The sequence below is a fragment of the Mirounga angustirostris genome, unplaced genomic scaffold (assembly GCF_029215605.1).
Source record: "Mirounga angustirostris isolate CCGP_5_RB_7025 unplaced genomic scaffold, mMirAng1.0.hap1 SCAF_16, whole genome shotgun sequence".
NCBI classification, from domain to species: Eukaryota; Metazoa; Chordata; class Mammalia; order Carnivora; family Phocidae; genus Mirounga; species Mirounga angustirostris.
This window is the reverse complement of record NW_026991724.1, coordinates 16,550,071-16,567,976: the sequence shown is the minus strand read 5'-3', so window position 1 is coordinate 16,567,976 and position 17,906 is coordinate 16,550,071. Positions and strand designations below refer to the sequence as shown.

General features: G+C 35.3%; 1 protein-coding gene across 9 annotated transcripts in view; it reads left to right on the top strand.

Annotated features, from left to right (window-relative positions):
- Positions 1 to 17,906, top strand: part of NFAT5 (nuclear factor of activated T cells 5) — a 123,251-nt gene that overhangs the window by 88,132 nt on the left and 17,213 nt on the right. For 6 of the 9 annotated variants that reach the window (XM_064581527.1, XM_064581529.1, XM_064581532.1 and 3 more), the window contains 4 exons: positions 2,584 to 2,718; positions 2,844 to 2,896; positions 9,361 to 9,493; positions 14,969 to 15,052. In XM_064581527.1, coding sequence (XP_064437597.1) covers positions 2,584 to 2,718; positions 2,844 to 2,896; positions 9,361 to 9,493; positions 14,969 to 15,052 — 405 coding nt within the window. The remainder of the gene's footprint in view (positions 1 to 2,583; positions 2,719 to 2,843; positions 2,897 to 9,360; positions 9,494 to 14,968; positions 15,053 to 17,906) is intronic. The other 3 variants (XM_064581528.1, XM_064581530.1, XM_064581531.1) reach the window with 2 other exon arrangements.

The window sequence follows — 17,906 nt, the reverse complement described above, 5'->3', positions numbered from 1 at the left end:
ATTTTTTTCAACTTTATTTTTGAGCTGCTATTTGAAAAGCATCTAGAAGCACATTGTTTTTATAAGACCAGAAAAGTGGCTGCTTTTTTTTGTGTTAAAATTTTAAAGCAGTATGATCACTTTCAAGAGCTGGCTTACTAATTACTTAAAGATAAAAATAAAATAGTTAATGCTTAAATAATACTGACTTTAGTTCTGTTTAGTATGGTGTCTGGACTGTTAGGTAACCATTAAACTTTTTAATAGAAAAGACCTTTTAAGGTCAAAAGTTAAAAGTTAAATTATCTTGAACAGTAACAGACTAGGTCTTTGTGTAATGTAAGTACAGATATATAGAAGATATATACACGTTGTACCTTCAGAGGAGCCTCGTTTGGCCATCATATGCTCTTAATACATAAAGGGAAAAAATGAGATGGGGGAAAAAAGTTTTGATAAGCATCAGTGGAATGGAATTTCCACATAGTATTTGGAAATGGGGGGAAAGTTTGTATACTTTCCATTCATTTCGTTAATACAATATATCCATATAATTTTCACCTCTTAATTGTTTTCTAATCAAAATAATATTTACTGGGGCTCCTGGCTGGCTCAGTCAGTGGAGCATACAACTCTTGATCTTGGGGTTATGAGTTTGAGCCCCATGTTGAGTGTAGAGATTACTTAAAAAATATTTTTAAAAAATTTACTGTGTTTTTCTTGAACATCCTTTAAAAACAGCTATCTAGTTCCAGTGTTACTCTAAAAAGCTATAAATAAGTTCAGCTAATTCTTCATTTAAAAAGGGCATATAATTGCTAGTATTTGACCAATAATTGTTTCCATTCTCTTCATACTTTAACCCTGTTAATGGGTTCAAACCAGTGTATATGGGTATACATTCACCATTTCTTTTAAACTCTTAGACATTGCTAAAAGTGTCATTTGCCATTTAAATATTTAATAAGGACAGGATACTTGTTTATATCAGTAAGTGAGGCTAAATGATGCTGCAGTAACAAAAAAAAAAAAACTTAGTGGCACTCAACAACAGTTCTATTTCTCCCTCACTTTATGATAATATTGGCTGTGGTTTGGAAGCAGGTCCATTCTCTTCACTCTGGGATCCAGGCTGAAGAAGCTGCCCTTATCTAGGACATTGCCATTTTTGTAGTAGAGGGAAAAAAGGAAATAGTGGAACCATGTGAAAAGCTATTCCTTGGAACTGGCATATTATTTCAGTTCACATTTCATTATACAAACAAGTCACATGGCCAGTCCTGATGTGAGTAGAGCAATAATTATAGCCTTTCCACAAGGAAGAACCTAGGAAAAGAGGGGCAGTGAATATTTTGACAATAAAAACTTCCTATATGGTATTATTATAAAGATAAAATTAACTATTTAAATATATAAGTGTCTATGGAGAAAAAAGTTAAACTTTTCCTAAAGTTTAGTGGACTCTCTTATTAATTTAGAAGTCGGTGAGTTATACAGCCAAATTTAAGTTTACCTTTGCAGTGCTTATGTTGTGAGGGTTTACTAAAACAACGGATAGTGTAATCTATGTCAAAGTGCTTAACCTCTTGGGGTGCAGTTTTTTGAGTACTTAAAAGGTATTTATTTGCATACACCAGCATCTCAGTATTTTGGTGGAAAACTAGTCCTTAAGTGTCAATAAGGAAGAATGTTTTTGGAGTCAAATATATTGGGGAACCTATATACTGTATTCACTTCTTGGATATTTATGGTGTTTATCAGAATATTAAATACTTGGTGAAATCCTTTTGTTCATTTAGCTTTGCTTTAATCCTTATTTCCCAGATTTACTTGACTTAGGAATCTGTTTTGCTAAGCAATACCTATTAAATTTTCTTAAGGAAATCCTGGCATGAGAAAGTTGGTAGGTTAATTATAATTTATTCATTAGATGTGTGCCCTCGGTACTTTACAGCTTCTTTGTTTATTTTAGTAGTGGTTACTTAGTCTTTAATGCACTAGTTTTTCAGTTATTTTATTTTTTAACCTCATGTTATCCTAGTTCAGGGAGATCCTCTGGTAGAAAAAACTATTCTGAATTGGATTCAGTCTGTTTTTAGGTGTTCTTTTGGTATATGGGGCCTCTGAGTCCTGGGTGTAGATCCTTAAAGAAGCTCTCAGTACCACCCAGAGGAGATACTGTCTCAGAAGTCTAGTAATTGCAAAAGCATAGCTGACATTTTTGAGGTTAGGATTGTGGGACAAGCTTGTTTTTTAAACAGAATTTTTTTTAAATATGATTAAGACAGAATTTTTAAAAAAATATTATTAAAACTAAATGCACATTTTAAAACTCATTTATTAATTCACATAACAATAAAACAAAGATGACATATAATAAATTAAAACCTCATCTTAGACATTAATCCATCCCTACAAAATCTTTTCAGAGTTATTAAAAATTAATGTGGATTTTCCTGGATTTTTCTCTGTTAGGGTGAAAGTTAAGTTGCAGAGTAAAGGCAGTCAAATTCAGGGGTCAAAAAAGACAACTTCTAGAACTGATTTTAGAAAAGAAGTAAGTGTTGGTGGTTCTTTTTATGGAATGCTTATGTGTACCCACAGCTCAGCCAGCAGGAGTGCCAGAAATCTTAAAGAAAAGCTTGCATAGCTGTTCGGTGAAAGGAGAGGAAGAAGTATTTTTAATCGGCAAGAACTTTCTGAAAGGAACTAAAGTTATTTTCCAAGAAAATGTTTCTGGTAAGTAGGCATAATATTGGTATGGAGATTTTCGCATGTTCTACTTCGTTATAAAGATATAATAATAGCTACAGAGTAAAAAAAGTTTCAAAATTTTAGTAAATTACTGTTTTTATTTCAATCAGATGAAAACTCTTGGAAGTCAGAAGCTGAAATTGACATGGAATTATTTCATCAGGTATAATTTAAGCCTTTTTGTGGTTTAATTATTTACTGTCTGAGAAATTCAGTTTTGTTCTGAAATTTTCCTGAATCAACAGATTAAATTTCTTCTTTATGTGGGATTCATATAGATCATTTAAGTTTCTTTCTTGAATTTCTGTAACTGAAAATTCCACTGGTGCTAGAAATGACAGTTCTCTATTTTTAAAAGTTAGAAGCATTAGTAAATTATCATTGTTAATAAAGGAGACATTTATTTCCTAATATTTGTTTTTTCTGAGGATTTGGATTATCCTAGCCTACCATTTAGTTAAATCAAAGGGAAACTTATTTATTGAGTACCTGCTGTGTCAGGTGTTTTATGTTTGTTACCTTTCACAGAGGCACTGTTTGTTAAACTTATGTTAAGAGTCTGTATTTGTAGGACCTCACCATATATTGTTTTCAAAATGACAAGGAAAAAGAGCTTGAAAACAAGGATAAAAAACTGGCTTAAGAATTAGAATGTAGAACAAATAGTACCAAATTTACAGAAGTTGAGACCAGCAGAAAAGGACAAATTTATGAACAAATCAGATAGAAGGCATATGCAGAAGAATAGCGTATATAGGTATAGATTGTGGAGAAAGAACAGCTTGCAGCAAAGCAGGGACAAACTAATGTGTAAAATACCCAAAGCCTAAAATTTACCATTAAATGCTGATGGGAGTAGAAAAGAGCACATGAAAACAAGCAGAGAGATGGAAGAGGCAAAAATTAGAGACTGGCCAATTTATCAAAAAAGTTTTTAATTTTTAGTTTTTAAATTTTTTTATTCCTTTGTATTTTTTAAAAAATAAAATTTAAAATATGTATCCAATAAAATACATTGCCAAACTCAAAGCTGAGGGCACAGTGTTCCCTCATTTCAGAAGAAGCCACAAGTTCAGGTATCTCCTGACCACTCTCAGTTTTCAGCAGTTGGCTTCAACTTTAGGGTTTCCCACTCCCCACTGAGATTTGCTAGAATAACTCACAGGACTCAGGAAACACAATATTTAATTTCAGTTTTATTATAGCAAAAGGCCACAAACCAGAACCAGCCAAAGGGAAAGACAGACACATAGAGCAAGGTCCGGGAGGTCCCAAAGGTGAAGCTTTTGTTGTCCTCAGGATGCCTTACATCTCAGCACATCCATGTGTGACAATATACAAAGTATTATCAATCAGGAAACTCACCCAAGCCATTGGTGTCCAGAGTTTTTGTTGGGGCTCAGCCACATAATGCTCATGCAGCTCACCTGTAGTCTCCAGTTCCATCAGAGGTTGAAACTGATAGGACATTTCAAAGTCCCCTTCATAAATTTGTCCAGTGGCCAAAGCCCCCAGTCAGAGATATTCGTATCAGGCAGGAATTTCTAGGGTCTTAGAGATTACCTTTCAGTAGCCAAGGACAAAACTAGACCTTAGGGTAAAGTTAATTCTTCACAAAATAGTATCCTATGAAGTGGAGCTTCTTACATACCTAGACAAATGCTATATAGAAAGTTTTCCTCTGGCTTTATGCTACTACATGCTGTGAAAAAGAGATAATAGGACATAACAGTCATTCCTTTGTCACATATACTGTTGGGCAATCTCTGTCTTAACTGAAGTTATAACACTTAATTTGTCACTAACAGTCTTTGTTAACTAAATAAGACAAGTCACTTTTGTGCCCCAGTTTTCTAATCTATAAACTTTTACTAAATTATTTGAGAGGTTCCTTCTAACTCTGACATTTTATGATTTCTTATATAACTTAATTGATCAGACCGTTCCCACTCCCCATGAACCAACAGTGGCTTCCTCTCGAGGACTCCCAGAGGTTAGGGGCAGTGTATTATGACTCTTCTGTGTTCCTCATAATATTAAGCACTTAATAGATACTCATGAAAAACTTGTTGGTTCATTTTATTCACTTGGAAGAAAATGAGGACTCTGGGGTCTGAGGTTCCTTATTCTTTTTGAGGGCACTTCAAACCCTGATTGCAACCAGGCTCTTACATGCCTATAGTTTTGGTCCTGACTGAAGCTTAATTTCTCCTTACGTTTAATACTTCTATGTGTGCCATAAACATGTTTTGTTTTTTGATGAGTTGGTTACATTAATGTAAACTCCTTTGCTAGTAATATTCTATTACAATTTCTCTTCCTTACCTTATCCTATGACTAGTTTTGGAGACTGAGAAACTTGCCCTATACATTATATAAAATATTAATAAGATAGCCCCAACAAATTATAGTCTTAACTTGCTGTTTCATATAGAACTTAATGTTAAGAAATCTTTGTTTCTTCTCCTCCTCTTCCTTTTCATCTTCTGCCTCCCTCTTCCTCCTCCCCTTCTTCCTCTGACTTTTCCTCTCCCTCTTCCTCTCTCTTTCTTTCCTTCCTTTTTTCCTTCCTTCTTTACCTTTGAGGCATGGGGTAGTTAATATTCTTAAAACACTTTTTTTCAGGGTAGTTATGCCAGCTACAATAGATTAAAGAAGATTAATCATAAAAATAAGACATGGTGGAATGGAAAGGAATTAATGTCCTTATTTGGTGGCTATATCTAGAGGTCCTGGGGTTTTTGCAAGCAAGTATGTATAACAAACTAAAACATAATATGATCTTTCATTAAGTCTGTGGTTCTGCTGTTCATTTTTAAATTTTAATCTTTTTCAGAGAGCTTTGTCTTTTTTTTTTCCTAAGGGACTTTCTGGGAAGTGTTTTAGAATGGGATCACAGTGGAGATATAAAGAACCGATCCAACAGATTATATTAAGGGAAAAAAAACAAAAATTAAACATTTAGGGGTGCCTGGCTGGCTCAGTTGGTGGAGCATGTGACTCTTGATCTAAGGATTGTGGGTTTGAGCCTCTGTGTGGAGATTACTTAAAAAAATAAAATCTATTAAAAAAAACAATTTAGAGGGAAGGGTACTCAGAAAACAAAAGAGAAGAAATTGTAGTCCATAAAGAAATATCAGGCCTATACAGAAGAGCTGAAAGGACCTCTACAATATTAAAAAATGACCAAAAGATGGTGTAGTAGAAAAGACCATTTAAAGATAACTTTGCAAATTGCCATTATGAATAACTGTGATAACTATTCATTTCCAACCCCAAAATCAACTCCTCAGGCATTAAACTTTTTTATTATTTAAAAATTTAAAAGTTGAGGGGTGCCTGGCTGGCTCAGTCAGAGGGGCATGTGAATCTTGATCTCGGGGTTGTGAGTTCAAGCCCCATGTTGTGTGTAAAGATTAAGAATGAATAAAACTTTAAAAACAGACTTAAAAATTGAGATTAATGAAGTCTGAGAAAACAGTTCTTTGTTTAGTATCTGTCTCTTCTATTCAAAGCCATAATATGTCTCAGGCACATGTATACCAAATGTGGTAAGCACAGGGTCATTATATCTATTCCCATTTTAACAATTTCAGATAAATTCTATAGGAATTGCCTAGTAAATATATACAAAAGATATAGATCTTAAAGATCAATCTCTAAGAGATCTCCTTTACATATATATAGATATATATATATAGTCTTTTTCTTTCTATGAATATGTGTATATATACATATAGTCTTTTTTTTTTTTTAAAGATTTTATTTATTTATTTGAGAGAGAGAGAATGAGACAGAGCACATGAGAGGGGGGAGGGTCAGAGGGAGAAGCAGACTCCCTGCTGAGCAGGGAGCCCGACGCAGGACTCGATCCAGGGACTCCAGGATCATGACCTGAGCCGAAGGCAGTCGCTTAACCAACTGAGCCACCCAGGCGCCCTATATACATATAGTCTTAAAGTTAAGTTGGTTTTGAAAGAAAGCAAGAGTTTCACAGCTTGAAATATTGAGGTGATTTTAAAAAGGGAACTAAGAGCTAAAAATGGGTATATTCGATACTAAGAAGTATACAATTTGATTTGAGAATAACTTGTTTTATAAAACATAAAACAGGCATTAGTGTATCAAAAATACAGTTGTGTAGATTGTTATTTCTCAACCTTTAGTCTTCTGGGTTCTTTCTATTACATTCTTTAGAGGGAAAGAATAAAAAAGTAAGGAGAAGCTTTGGAGTTTTGGAGAAGATGGAATTTTTAATATAAATATGGAAAGAAAGTTATTGAAAGAAATGCCAAAAGAGATCCTCAGAATTTTGGGGAACATCTAGACTAAACAAAGGCTTAAGAGTTTAGAGGTTATATATTTTCAAATGATTTTATTAGGAATTTTGTTTTGTTATGTGTCTCTAATTATTTATATATATGTATATCCCCAACTGAAAAATGAATGTGGCAGTGATAAATTATCATTTAGGAGAATGAAAAATATCCAGCACCATTCCTTATAAGTTCTAAAAAAAATTATCTGCTGAGAAGAAGAAAATTGTTATTTTGATTCCAAGCAGATTTTTCTAAGAAATTAAAATTAAGATTGCTTCTATTTTTACCCTAGAGAACATTGAACCTGCTCCAAGGACCTCCCAACCCTTTGTATAATTTATCTGTATTGTGCTCCTAGCTTAATGGTAGTTAATTTCTCTTAATTTATTAAAATAGTATATAAAAACAACTTTGTATCACTATTCATAATTTACTTAGTTTTTAATTCAAATCACTTATAGAATTTCTAGATTCAGATTGAGGGAGTACAATGGAGTAGTATCAAAATAGGGTCATTTTGTTTTTTAAAGGTTTCATATTAGGTTTATTTAAATATGCTCTCCAAAGCAAGTGGAATAAAAGCTTTTAAATAAAATATGCATCAGACTTTTAGATACTAAATCTGTTACTGATTTCACAATCAGTTCAATCTACACAACTTCACCAAGAAACAAGATTTTATTCAGAAGAATAATTTCAATTACAGAATTTGCCAAATAATTTTAAGACTGGGAGGATACTTCACAAGTCTATCCGTTCAGCTGTCTCTTTAACTGTAGGTAGGACTGGTTTGTGACATGGTTACAGTGCTTAAACAAAAGAGTAACGTTAAGAGTAGACAGGATTTTAAAACTGTTTATTAGAAGTTGGATCAGTGCAAATACATTTTTTGATGACTTCATGTGCATTTGAATATGTGCTTTCAGATTTTTTCTCCAATATCTGTGAATACACATATGTATACATGTTTTTTCATCTGTCTAAAAAGTGATTTTTTTTTTTTTTTGAGATGGCTAACTTGCCTTAGGAGGCATAATGCCGTAAATCAGAAGCTGTTTATTTATAATGTGACTATTTCAGAGAGTGTTTTAAACTGGCTTAGAAACAAATTTAAGTGCACAAAAATTGAAACCTTGACCTTGGTACCTCTTGTCACTTGTTCTGTCAGCTGAGCCCACCAACTGTAGTCTAGCTAAATAAAAAATGTCATCAAACTCATGCCATCCTCATTTGTCAACATTGGCCTCCTGCTTGTCACATCCTCACCATAGAAACACATAATCACTGCCCCTTAATATTCCTTCCCATTACTGTAATATACTAGGGAAGAAGAGCAAAACTCATATATGGTTCATGGTATCCTCCAAGAAGATGGAGTCCCCTTGAGTGAGTGCTGATGAAGCACTTACGAACTTTTTGCTTATGAGGATGCTTCTGCCACTCTCCTGACAAAAAATAACTTTGATTGCTAGGGTTTGGGTGCACTGAACTCTCTTTGACTTTAAATGAGAATTAAAGTGGTTAGGAAGCAGTTGTGAACTGCATTGCGAAGTACATCTCACAATTAATGTTTTACAAAACATATGATAACTGACATTGTGCTTGGTGGACATATTTTTTTTCTCAAAATTTATTCATTCTTTTATTCAATAAATACATTTGAGTATATTTGGTGTAAGGTGCTTAAGTGGATATAGAACAAAGAACAAAACATCCTAGGTTCTTATGGAGCTTAAATTCTTGTGATTGGAGAGAGACAAAAAACAAATACAGTAATTTCAAGTGGTGATAAATGCTATTTTGAAATCAAAACAAGATTATGTGACCAGGTTGGGAAGGGGTGCTACTTTAAATAGGATGGTCATAGAAGGCCTCTCTGTGGAGGTTAACATTTTGAATAAGACCTGAAAATGGGTAAGGAACTAGCCATTTGAAGAGGTGAAAGAAGAATATTCCAGTGGGAGAAACCAGCAAGTAATAATGACTGTGAGATAAAAAAAAATGAATTTAGTGTGTTAAAAGAATGGAGTGAGAAGGTCATTGTGGCCAGAGTATAACAAGCCTGGGGGGAATGGAAAAGAGATACAGTTGACAGGAGAAGCACCTTGTAAGCCACTGTAAAACGTTAAAAGCAATTTTAAGATTAATGTCCTGATGCCTATGAAACCTGATCTTTAAACTGCATTTTTTTCTAGTCAGACTTTTTACACTTTACAGCTAACAGAAAATGTACTTAATTATAATTATTTCAAGATTTTAATTTAAACATTGCTCCTTTTTTAAATCTTGTTATTTCCTTTAAATTTAGAATCATCTTATTGTGAAGGTTCCCCCATATCACGACCAACATATAACTTTGCCAGTATCAGTGGGAATTTATGTAGTGACCAATGCTGGAAGATCTCATGATGTTCAGCCATTCACTTACACTCCAGACCCAGGTATGTCCAAATAAAAAATTCTGAGCTAAAATCAGTAATTAATTTCTAGTTCTTTGGAAGCATATTGAAGACCAGCCAACCAAGAAGAAAAAGTTGTGTGCTAAGATGAACTGATACTAAGGACATTATTTCCTAAGAAGATGGCCACTTGTTTTTACTCTGGCGTTAAGGGTATTATTTCTGCCTATGCTCTAATAGTAAAAAGAAAAACTAGGAATGCTCTGAAGTCCTACTCTTCAAATTATATCGTGCAGATTACTTCTTAGTAAGAATTACCATTCATTAAGTACCTCTTATGTGTGGAACGTTCAAAGCGACAACCTTGGGAAACTGTTAATAGTTTAGTCTGTGCCTCGGGGCGCCTGGGTGGCTCAGTCATTAAGCGTCTGCCTTCACCTCGGGTCATGATCCCAGAGTCCTGGGATCAAGCCCTGCATCCGGCTCTTTGCTCCGCGGGAAGCCTGCTTCTCTCTCTCCGACTCCCCCTGCTTGTGTTCCCTCTTTGGCTGTGTCTCTGTCAAATAAATAAATAAATTCTTTAAAAAAAAAAAAAAAAGATTCTCTCTTTCCCTCTCCATCTGCCCTTCCCCACATCCCCGCTCACACACTCTTTCTCTCTCTCTAAAAAAAAAAAGGAAAAAAAGAAATTTTTGCCTACATTCATTTAGTTGCCTGGAGAAGAAAAGCCTTTTCCTGGCAAAAGTAGGGAGAACATTTTGGAAAATGAAATTCTTCACCTATTCCACTGACCTAGGCTTAGTTTCTGTCATGTTTACCACTAGTTCAGTTCATTCCAGTCTCAGGCATACTTCAGAACTAGCAGTTCTTCCATGTTTTTAAGCTTATCATTTATGTTATTCCCAAATAGTTCAGGATTCAGTGAGGTACAAAGTGAATAATGGTGGCCAGGGGAAAAAAAGCCCTGGCAAGAAAAAGCGATGGAAACAGTAGCTAAGACAGAGTTATATCAAGTCCTCATAATTACTTTCTATCACTTAATGTATCTCTCCCCTTTTTAATTTTTTTCTTTTTTTTGTTTTTTAAAGATTTTACTTATTTATTTGACAGAGAGGTACTAAAAACAAGGGAACACAAGCAGGGGGAGTGGGAAAGGAAGAAGCAGGCTTCCTACTGAGCAAGGAGCCCAATACTGGACTTGATCCCAGGACCCTGGGATCATGATCTGAGCCGAAGGCAGACGCTTAACGACTGAACCACCCAGGCACCCCTCTCCCCTTTTTAAAAAATCATGTCTGAATTTCACAGCATTTGCTCATTATCCACCAGTTTGCTACAAAAGTATGCCACCGTATATAGTATTAATGAAATTAATACTTGTTTCAGAATAAAAGATCAGCAGTAAAATTTTCAGACAGGAAAAGGCAAAGTTTAGAAATGATACACTGGTTTCAACAAAAATAGGAAAGAGAAGATACTCAAAGACCAAATATTTGATTGTTTTCTTTCTAGGAAGGTCTCAAAAATCCAAGAAAGTTTGACTTAAAACTAATGGTAGTTAAAGCATTTTAGTAACTGCTAGTTACTTAAATAGTGGCATTTAATATTTTTTGTGAAGAGGAGCTTACTCCTGTGGGGAGAAAGCTGGCATAATTGATACAGAAGAACATTTTTCCTAATGAGCTTCTCTATCATCTGTGTGGGAAGGGAAGAGGGAAGTGTATATGTGTGGTCAGGGAATAGCCTTAAAGATTTGCGGTCCTGAAAATACTGAGGTTTTGTGGTTGTTTGTTTTTATTAATTATGAAGAACATCAGGACTTTGAAGTGCTTAGCATTAGTACTAAGAATCCTCATTTCTTAGTGATACATGCTGATGATTAGAAATCTCCCTTTGAAAAATTGCCAGATAAAACAGCTTTTAAGTCTTCTGCATATACTACTTGGCTATCTTTGGCCACATTTAGGCAATCATTAACATATGTTTATTCTTTTAAGTTTTTCCTTTCATATTTTGTATTCAGTAGATAGCAATCGCTCTCAGAAACTCTTAATAAAATAAATACATAGTATGCAAGTTGTAATAGGACCTCATGCTTCAGTTTCTGCCTTTATGTTATAGCTAATTAAAGAATCTTCCTATAATTTCACTTTTTTGTTTTACAAAATGTAGTATTTTCAGGTGTACGTGAGAAAGAATATGATTTTAGGAAAACTTGGTTATAGAAAATTTGCACTATCTCATTATGATAAGCCAATTGCTGTTGTGATTCATCTGGGGACTGTGGTTAAACATTTGAATATTCATGATGTGTAATTATAACAGCAAAAACTAGGCCTACCCTAGTATTCGCAAGTCAACGTAGAAATGGCGATATTATACTATTTGTCTAAATATTTAAAAGTTATAATTAAACTAGCAAATTAAATATATCCTATCCTCCTAATTTGACTAAGATACTTTCATATTAACCTAGAAGACGAGATTTGAATTTAGGATTATCAGAATGCTTGGGAGTTCCAAGCCGAATATGATAAAATGAGGAAAGAGGGTTCCCCACCCTGCCAGCCTTCTTTTCCCTTTTTTTTTTTTTAAAGATTTTATTTATTTGAGAGAGAGAAAATGGGAGAGAGAGAGAACATGAGAGGGGGGAGGGTCAGAGGGAGAAGCAGACTCCCTGCTGAGCTGGGAGCCTGATTTGGCTTCAATCCCTGTACACCAGGATCATAACCTGAGCCAAAGGCAGTCGCCCAACCAACTTTCCCTTTTTTAGCTTCATTCTATACCTAGAGGGTGCACCAACAAGTGCTTCCAAGCTCTGTCCACTCTGTAGGCCTAAGACTATACACATAGTCTAAAATAGTTATGCAGAAAATTTGGAGATCTTGGGTACTTGGTACATGGTCTAAAAGTAGGATTGGGGCAAGGGTTTAACATAAACTGGCTCTGCACACTTTGCCAGACAAGAGCCCTTCTAAAGCCCTGTGAGTCTAGTATTGCTAAAAAATACATTGCATCTGTATGTTCTCAAGCATCTAGATACTTTGCAAGGCCATAAAACTTTGTTTCATTGCTAGTTAGCCCCCAAAGCTTTTACTTCAGTTTATTAAGACACATAAATCACATTAGCTATTTTTTGTGGTGACTCAGCATTGGTGATTTCTGTAAGAAATGAGGGATATAATATTTATTCATTTTTTTGTTGCTCTAACAACAACTGACTGAAACTTAATTTTTAAAGTCAAAATTTAGGGGCGCCTGGGGGCTCAATCTGTTGGGCATCTGCCTTCAGCTTGGGTCATGATCCCCGCTGAGCGGGGGAGCCTGTTTCTCCCTCTCCCTCTGCCTGCCGCTTTCCCTGCTTATTCTCTCTCTCCCTGTCAAATAAATAAATAAAATCTTTAAAAAAAAAAAAAAGAGGGCGCCTGGGTGGCTCAGATGGTAAAGCGTCTGCCTTCGGCTCGGGTCATGATCCCAGGGTCCTGGGATCGAGTCCCGCATCGGGCTCCCTGCTCCTTGGGAGCCTGTTTCTCCCTCTGCTTCTCTCTCTCTCTCTGTCTCTCATGAATAAATAAATAAAATCTTTAAAAAAAAAAAGAGTCAAAATTTAAAGTGTTTTCAAAGATTAGTTTCTATTTTAAAATCTGTAATTGTTGGGGCACCTTGGTGGCTCAGGTGGTTAAGCGTCCAACTCTTGATTTCAGCTCAAGTTATGATCTCAGGGTCATGAAATCAAGCCTGAGTCAGGCTCCATACTGGGAGTGGAGCCTGCTTAAGATTCTCTCTTTCCCGGGGCGCCTGGGTGGCTCAGTTGGTTAAGCGACTGCCTTCGGCTCAGGTCATGATCCTGGAGTCCTGGGATCGAGTCCTGCGTCGGGCTCCCTGCTCAGCAGGGAGTCTGCTTCTCCCTCTGACCCTCCTCCCTCTCATGCTCTCTGTCTCTCATTCTCTCTCTCTCTCTCAAATAAATAAATAAATAAAATCTTTAAAAAAAGATTCTCTCTTTCCCTCTGCCCCTCCCCACTCCACTCACACAGGCGCTTTCTCTAAATAAATAAATAAAATCTGTAATTGCTAGAATTAATGTTATGCTTTAAAACTGTCTGTGGATTTCTTTTCCATTCAATTCCCTATATGTCATTTGTTGGACCTCCTATGTTGCACACTAAGATAAATTATTTAACTTCATTCTTAGATGTGTACGTTTTGTCTTTTTAGTCACAATTAACTAGCTCTTTATAGTCTCTTTATCATTTCACATTGTCATGTCAAAAATAAGAAATAGAAAATAAGGTGGGGCTCCTGGCTGGTTTAGTCAGTAGAACCTAACACTCTTGATCTTGGGGTTGTTAGTTTAAGGCCCACAATGGGTATACAGTTTACTTAAAAATGAATAAATAATTAATAAAATTTTAAAAGAAATTGAAAGTAAGGTGACTCAGTTCCAATTCTGAATAAGTTAGGGAATATAAATACATTGAAAAATAGAAATTAAAATATTTAAATAAAATTGTATAGGCATTTTAAGCAAAAACTTGGAATTTATTTAACTTTATCATTTCAGAACTTAACCCTGTTCTTAGGCCCATTAAATTTTAAGTTGCCATAGGAACTGTAGTTGATATGACTAGATGTAATAGTCCAGCAATTCTCCATTAATAATATACAAGGATTATTTTTTCCAAGACTTTACAAAAGGAATAATCATAATGTTACAGATTCTATATGTTCATCACAGCTTTTTTAAAATTTAGTTCAATTAATTGACCAATGTTTCTCAATCAATATTTTTTAATAAATCATTTATGTAGATGAATGGTGAATTTTTGTTACCTGTTATTACAGTATATTTGATAATTTTTAAAAGTTTCATGTCTGTTTTGGGCACCTGGGTGGCTCATTCAGTTAAACCGGCATCCGACTCTTGATCTCAGCTCAGGTCTTGATCTCAGGGTTGTGAGTTCAAGCCCTGCATTGGGCTCCATGCTAGCATGGAGCCTACTTAAGGGAAAAAAAAAGTTTCATATCAGTCTTCTACTTATATCATCAGTGTGAATACTGTTACAAGAAGGATTTTTTTAAGTTGCTGTTGCTTTTGTTTTCATAAGTGAGCATGTACTACTGCCCATTTGGTTGATGGATTTTAGGGCATAAATTGGTAGTTATAAAAACTCATTCCTGGGGCGCCTGGGTGGCTCAGTCGGTTAAGCATCTGCTTTCAGCTCAGGTCATGATCCTGGGGTCCTGGGATTGAGCCCCACATCGGGCTCCTTGCTCAGCGGGGAGCCTGCTTCTCCCTCTGCCTGCCACTCCCCCTCCTTGTGCTCTCTCTCTCACAAATAGATAAATAAAATCTGTTAAAAAAAAAAAATCCTCACTTCTGCTTAGATTTTCTGCTAAACAAATAATTTAATAATGTTTTATGGGAAATACTTCAATTAAAGATTTTTAAGATACACTTTTTTTTAAGGAAAAATTTAAATACATCCATCTTTCTATTTTGTTTTGCTTTTATAGCAGCAGCTGGTGCTTTGAATGTAAATGTGAAGAAAGAGATATCTAGTCCTTCAAGACCTTGCTCTTTTGAAGAGGCCATGAAAGGTACCAAGTCGATTCTTTCCAAAAATTATAAATAGGTGATCCTAGTTATTTTGTCTAGCAACTCTTACTTATTTTGTTTTCTCTTATGTACTTGGAACACTTAGCAAGATATCTTCCATATCACAAAATAAATATTTGTTTAACTTTATTGAACGCAGAAGCTTGTTTCCCAACTTGATATTTCCCTTTATTCACCATATGAAAAAACTGTTTTAAAGCATATGTTGGAGTAGAGGAGATTTTTTTTTTTTATGTTTTTCATTCCCCAATGTTAGAAATGTTAAAAGTATAAAATACAAAGTTTTTGTAAAATAGAATCTATAAAGCTTCTTGCTGCCAAAATTAGTACTTGACATTGAAATTTTGAAACTGAAGAGACCAAAATTTGAACTATTTTGAAAAAGTTCAACATTTGAAAAGTTTCTTTAGGTTTTTTAGTTATCATTCTTCCTTCTGACATCTTTATTTACTCCCTGCCAATCCCAAGAAACAATGAAGACATCTTCAGGATGTTATAATGTAACATAGATTAGATCTTCCTTCCTTCCTTCCTTCCTTCCTCTCTCTCTTTCTTTTTCTCTCTCTTCCTCTCTTTCCTTTTTTTTTTTTTCCAGCTTGCAAACTTTACTCTGTGCCCAGCCTATAGTACCTTGGGTGGTGGGGGGGCCAGAATGGAGTAAATTTTTTTCTCAAGAGATTTCTAACACAACTAGATACTCAGTGGTGATGCTTTTTTGCCATTATATATGAAGATGTCAATTACATAATGGCCATTGATTTATTATAATTCTAGCCTTTATATTTTTCTGCCATGAAATTCATGAGTTAAATCAAATTAAATTTTAAAATTAAAAATACTTAATCAAATACAATGGATTTTTTTATATTGTCAGTGGTAAAATTCAGCATTCATATACATAACATAGAATAGTTAGTATAATAGTATAGCTTGTCATTTAATTTCTGAACATGAACACTTCTAGAGTAGATTAGAGAGGAATTATGCAATAGTAAGTAAACTGCCAAATTCATCTGATTCAACTACAGGAAAATTTACAAATCTGTATAATGGATAACCATAGCTTACATTTATCGAATGTATATTAAGTGCTAGGCAATATGCCATACTCTTTACTGGCACTACCTCATTTAATCTTCCAAACTCAGTAAGATAGGTAATTTATTATTCTCATTTCACAGATGAAGAAACCAGAGTTCCAGAGAGGTTAAATAATTTGCCCAAGGTCACTTAGCTAGTGTTAAAAAAGGATAGGTTGTGGGATGCCTGGGTGGCTCAGTTGGTTGAGCGGCTGCCTTCAGCTCGAGTCATGATCCCGGGGTCCTGGGATCGAGTCACACGTCGGGCTCCTTGCTCGGCGGGGAGCCTATTTCTCCCTCTGCCTGCCGCTCCCCCTGCTTGTACTCTCACTCTCTCTCTCTTTAGCAAATAAATAAATAAAATCTTTTTTTAAAAAAGGATAGGTTGAGCTCTAGTGAATAAGGTAACACATCTAAGCAAAAATAATTTAAACCATGTTTATTAAATGAATAAATCCATAATTAATGAATCATTAAAGAAAGTCAGAGATATTTGTGGTCTATTTTTTGCCAACTTTGCCATCCATGCTTTTCTCCAAAACTTTTTGATGGTACTTTCATAGAGTATCAGACTGATGGGACACTAATCTAATCCAGTGTGAAATTTCTCATACAAGATAATGAGTTGAAGGTTAAAAAGTTTTAGCTGTCACATTTAAGTTTTAGTAATAAATGATTTAGTCATTTTATCAAAATCTTAAAAGGCTAAAACAAATGGATAAGAAACAAACACACACATGTTATTTTTCACAGTTCAAACCTTATCTTGACAGTTTTATCAAGTGAAACCATGGTAACATTTTTTTTGACAATAGAAAATGAAATTGAATACTCATTGATTTTACTTTTTCACTTGTCAGGGACGCCTGGGTGGCTCAGTTGGTTAAGCGGCTGCTTTTGGCTCAGGTCATGATCCTAGGGTTCAGGGATGGAGTCCCATATCGGGCTCCTTGCTCAGTGGGGAGCCTGCTTCTCTGTCTGCCTACTCTGCCTGCTGCTTCCCCTGCTTGTGCTGCCCTCTCTGTCTCTCTGACAAATAAATAAATAAAATCTTAAAAAAAAAAAATTTAAATTTTTCACTTGTTATTTTTTTTTTAAAGATTTTATTTATTTATTTGACAGAGAGAGAGAGAGAGCAGGAACACAAGCAGAGGGAGTGGGAGAGAGAGAAGCAGGCTTCTCACAGAGCAGGGAGCCCAATACGAGGCTTGATCCCAGGACCCTGGGATCATGACCTGAGCCAAAGGCAGATGCTTAACAACTAAGCCACCTAGGTGCCCCTTTCACTTGTCATTTTAAATGGAGTATCATTATTTGGAGATTCCTAATCAATGAAGAAAAAATAGTAGCTTTACGAACCAGCAGCTTTCCTTGACATATATGGCTTATTCTTATGATCCCTTGAAATCAGAGCTTTAGTATAATGCCAAGGTGTCATCTGAGAGATTTAATTAAGTATACTTTAATGAGGAAGACTGAGCAACATAAATGACTTTTAAATTTGTGTTCTGGCAGGAATCTTCCAAGTAACATTCTTATAAATAGCCATCAATTACATTAAGATTTAGAACTTGATAACCAGGGGCACCTGGGTGGCTCAGTTGTTAGGTGTCTGCGTTCAGCTTGGGTCATGATCCCAGGGTCCTGGGATCGAGCCCCGCATCGGGCTCCCTACTCTGCGGGAAGCCTACTTCTCCCTCTCTCATTCCCCCTGCTTGTGTTCCCTCTCTCGCTGTCTCTCTCTCTCTGTCAAATA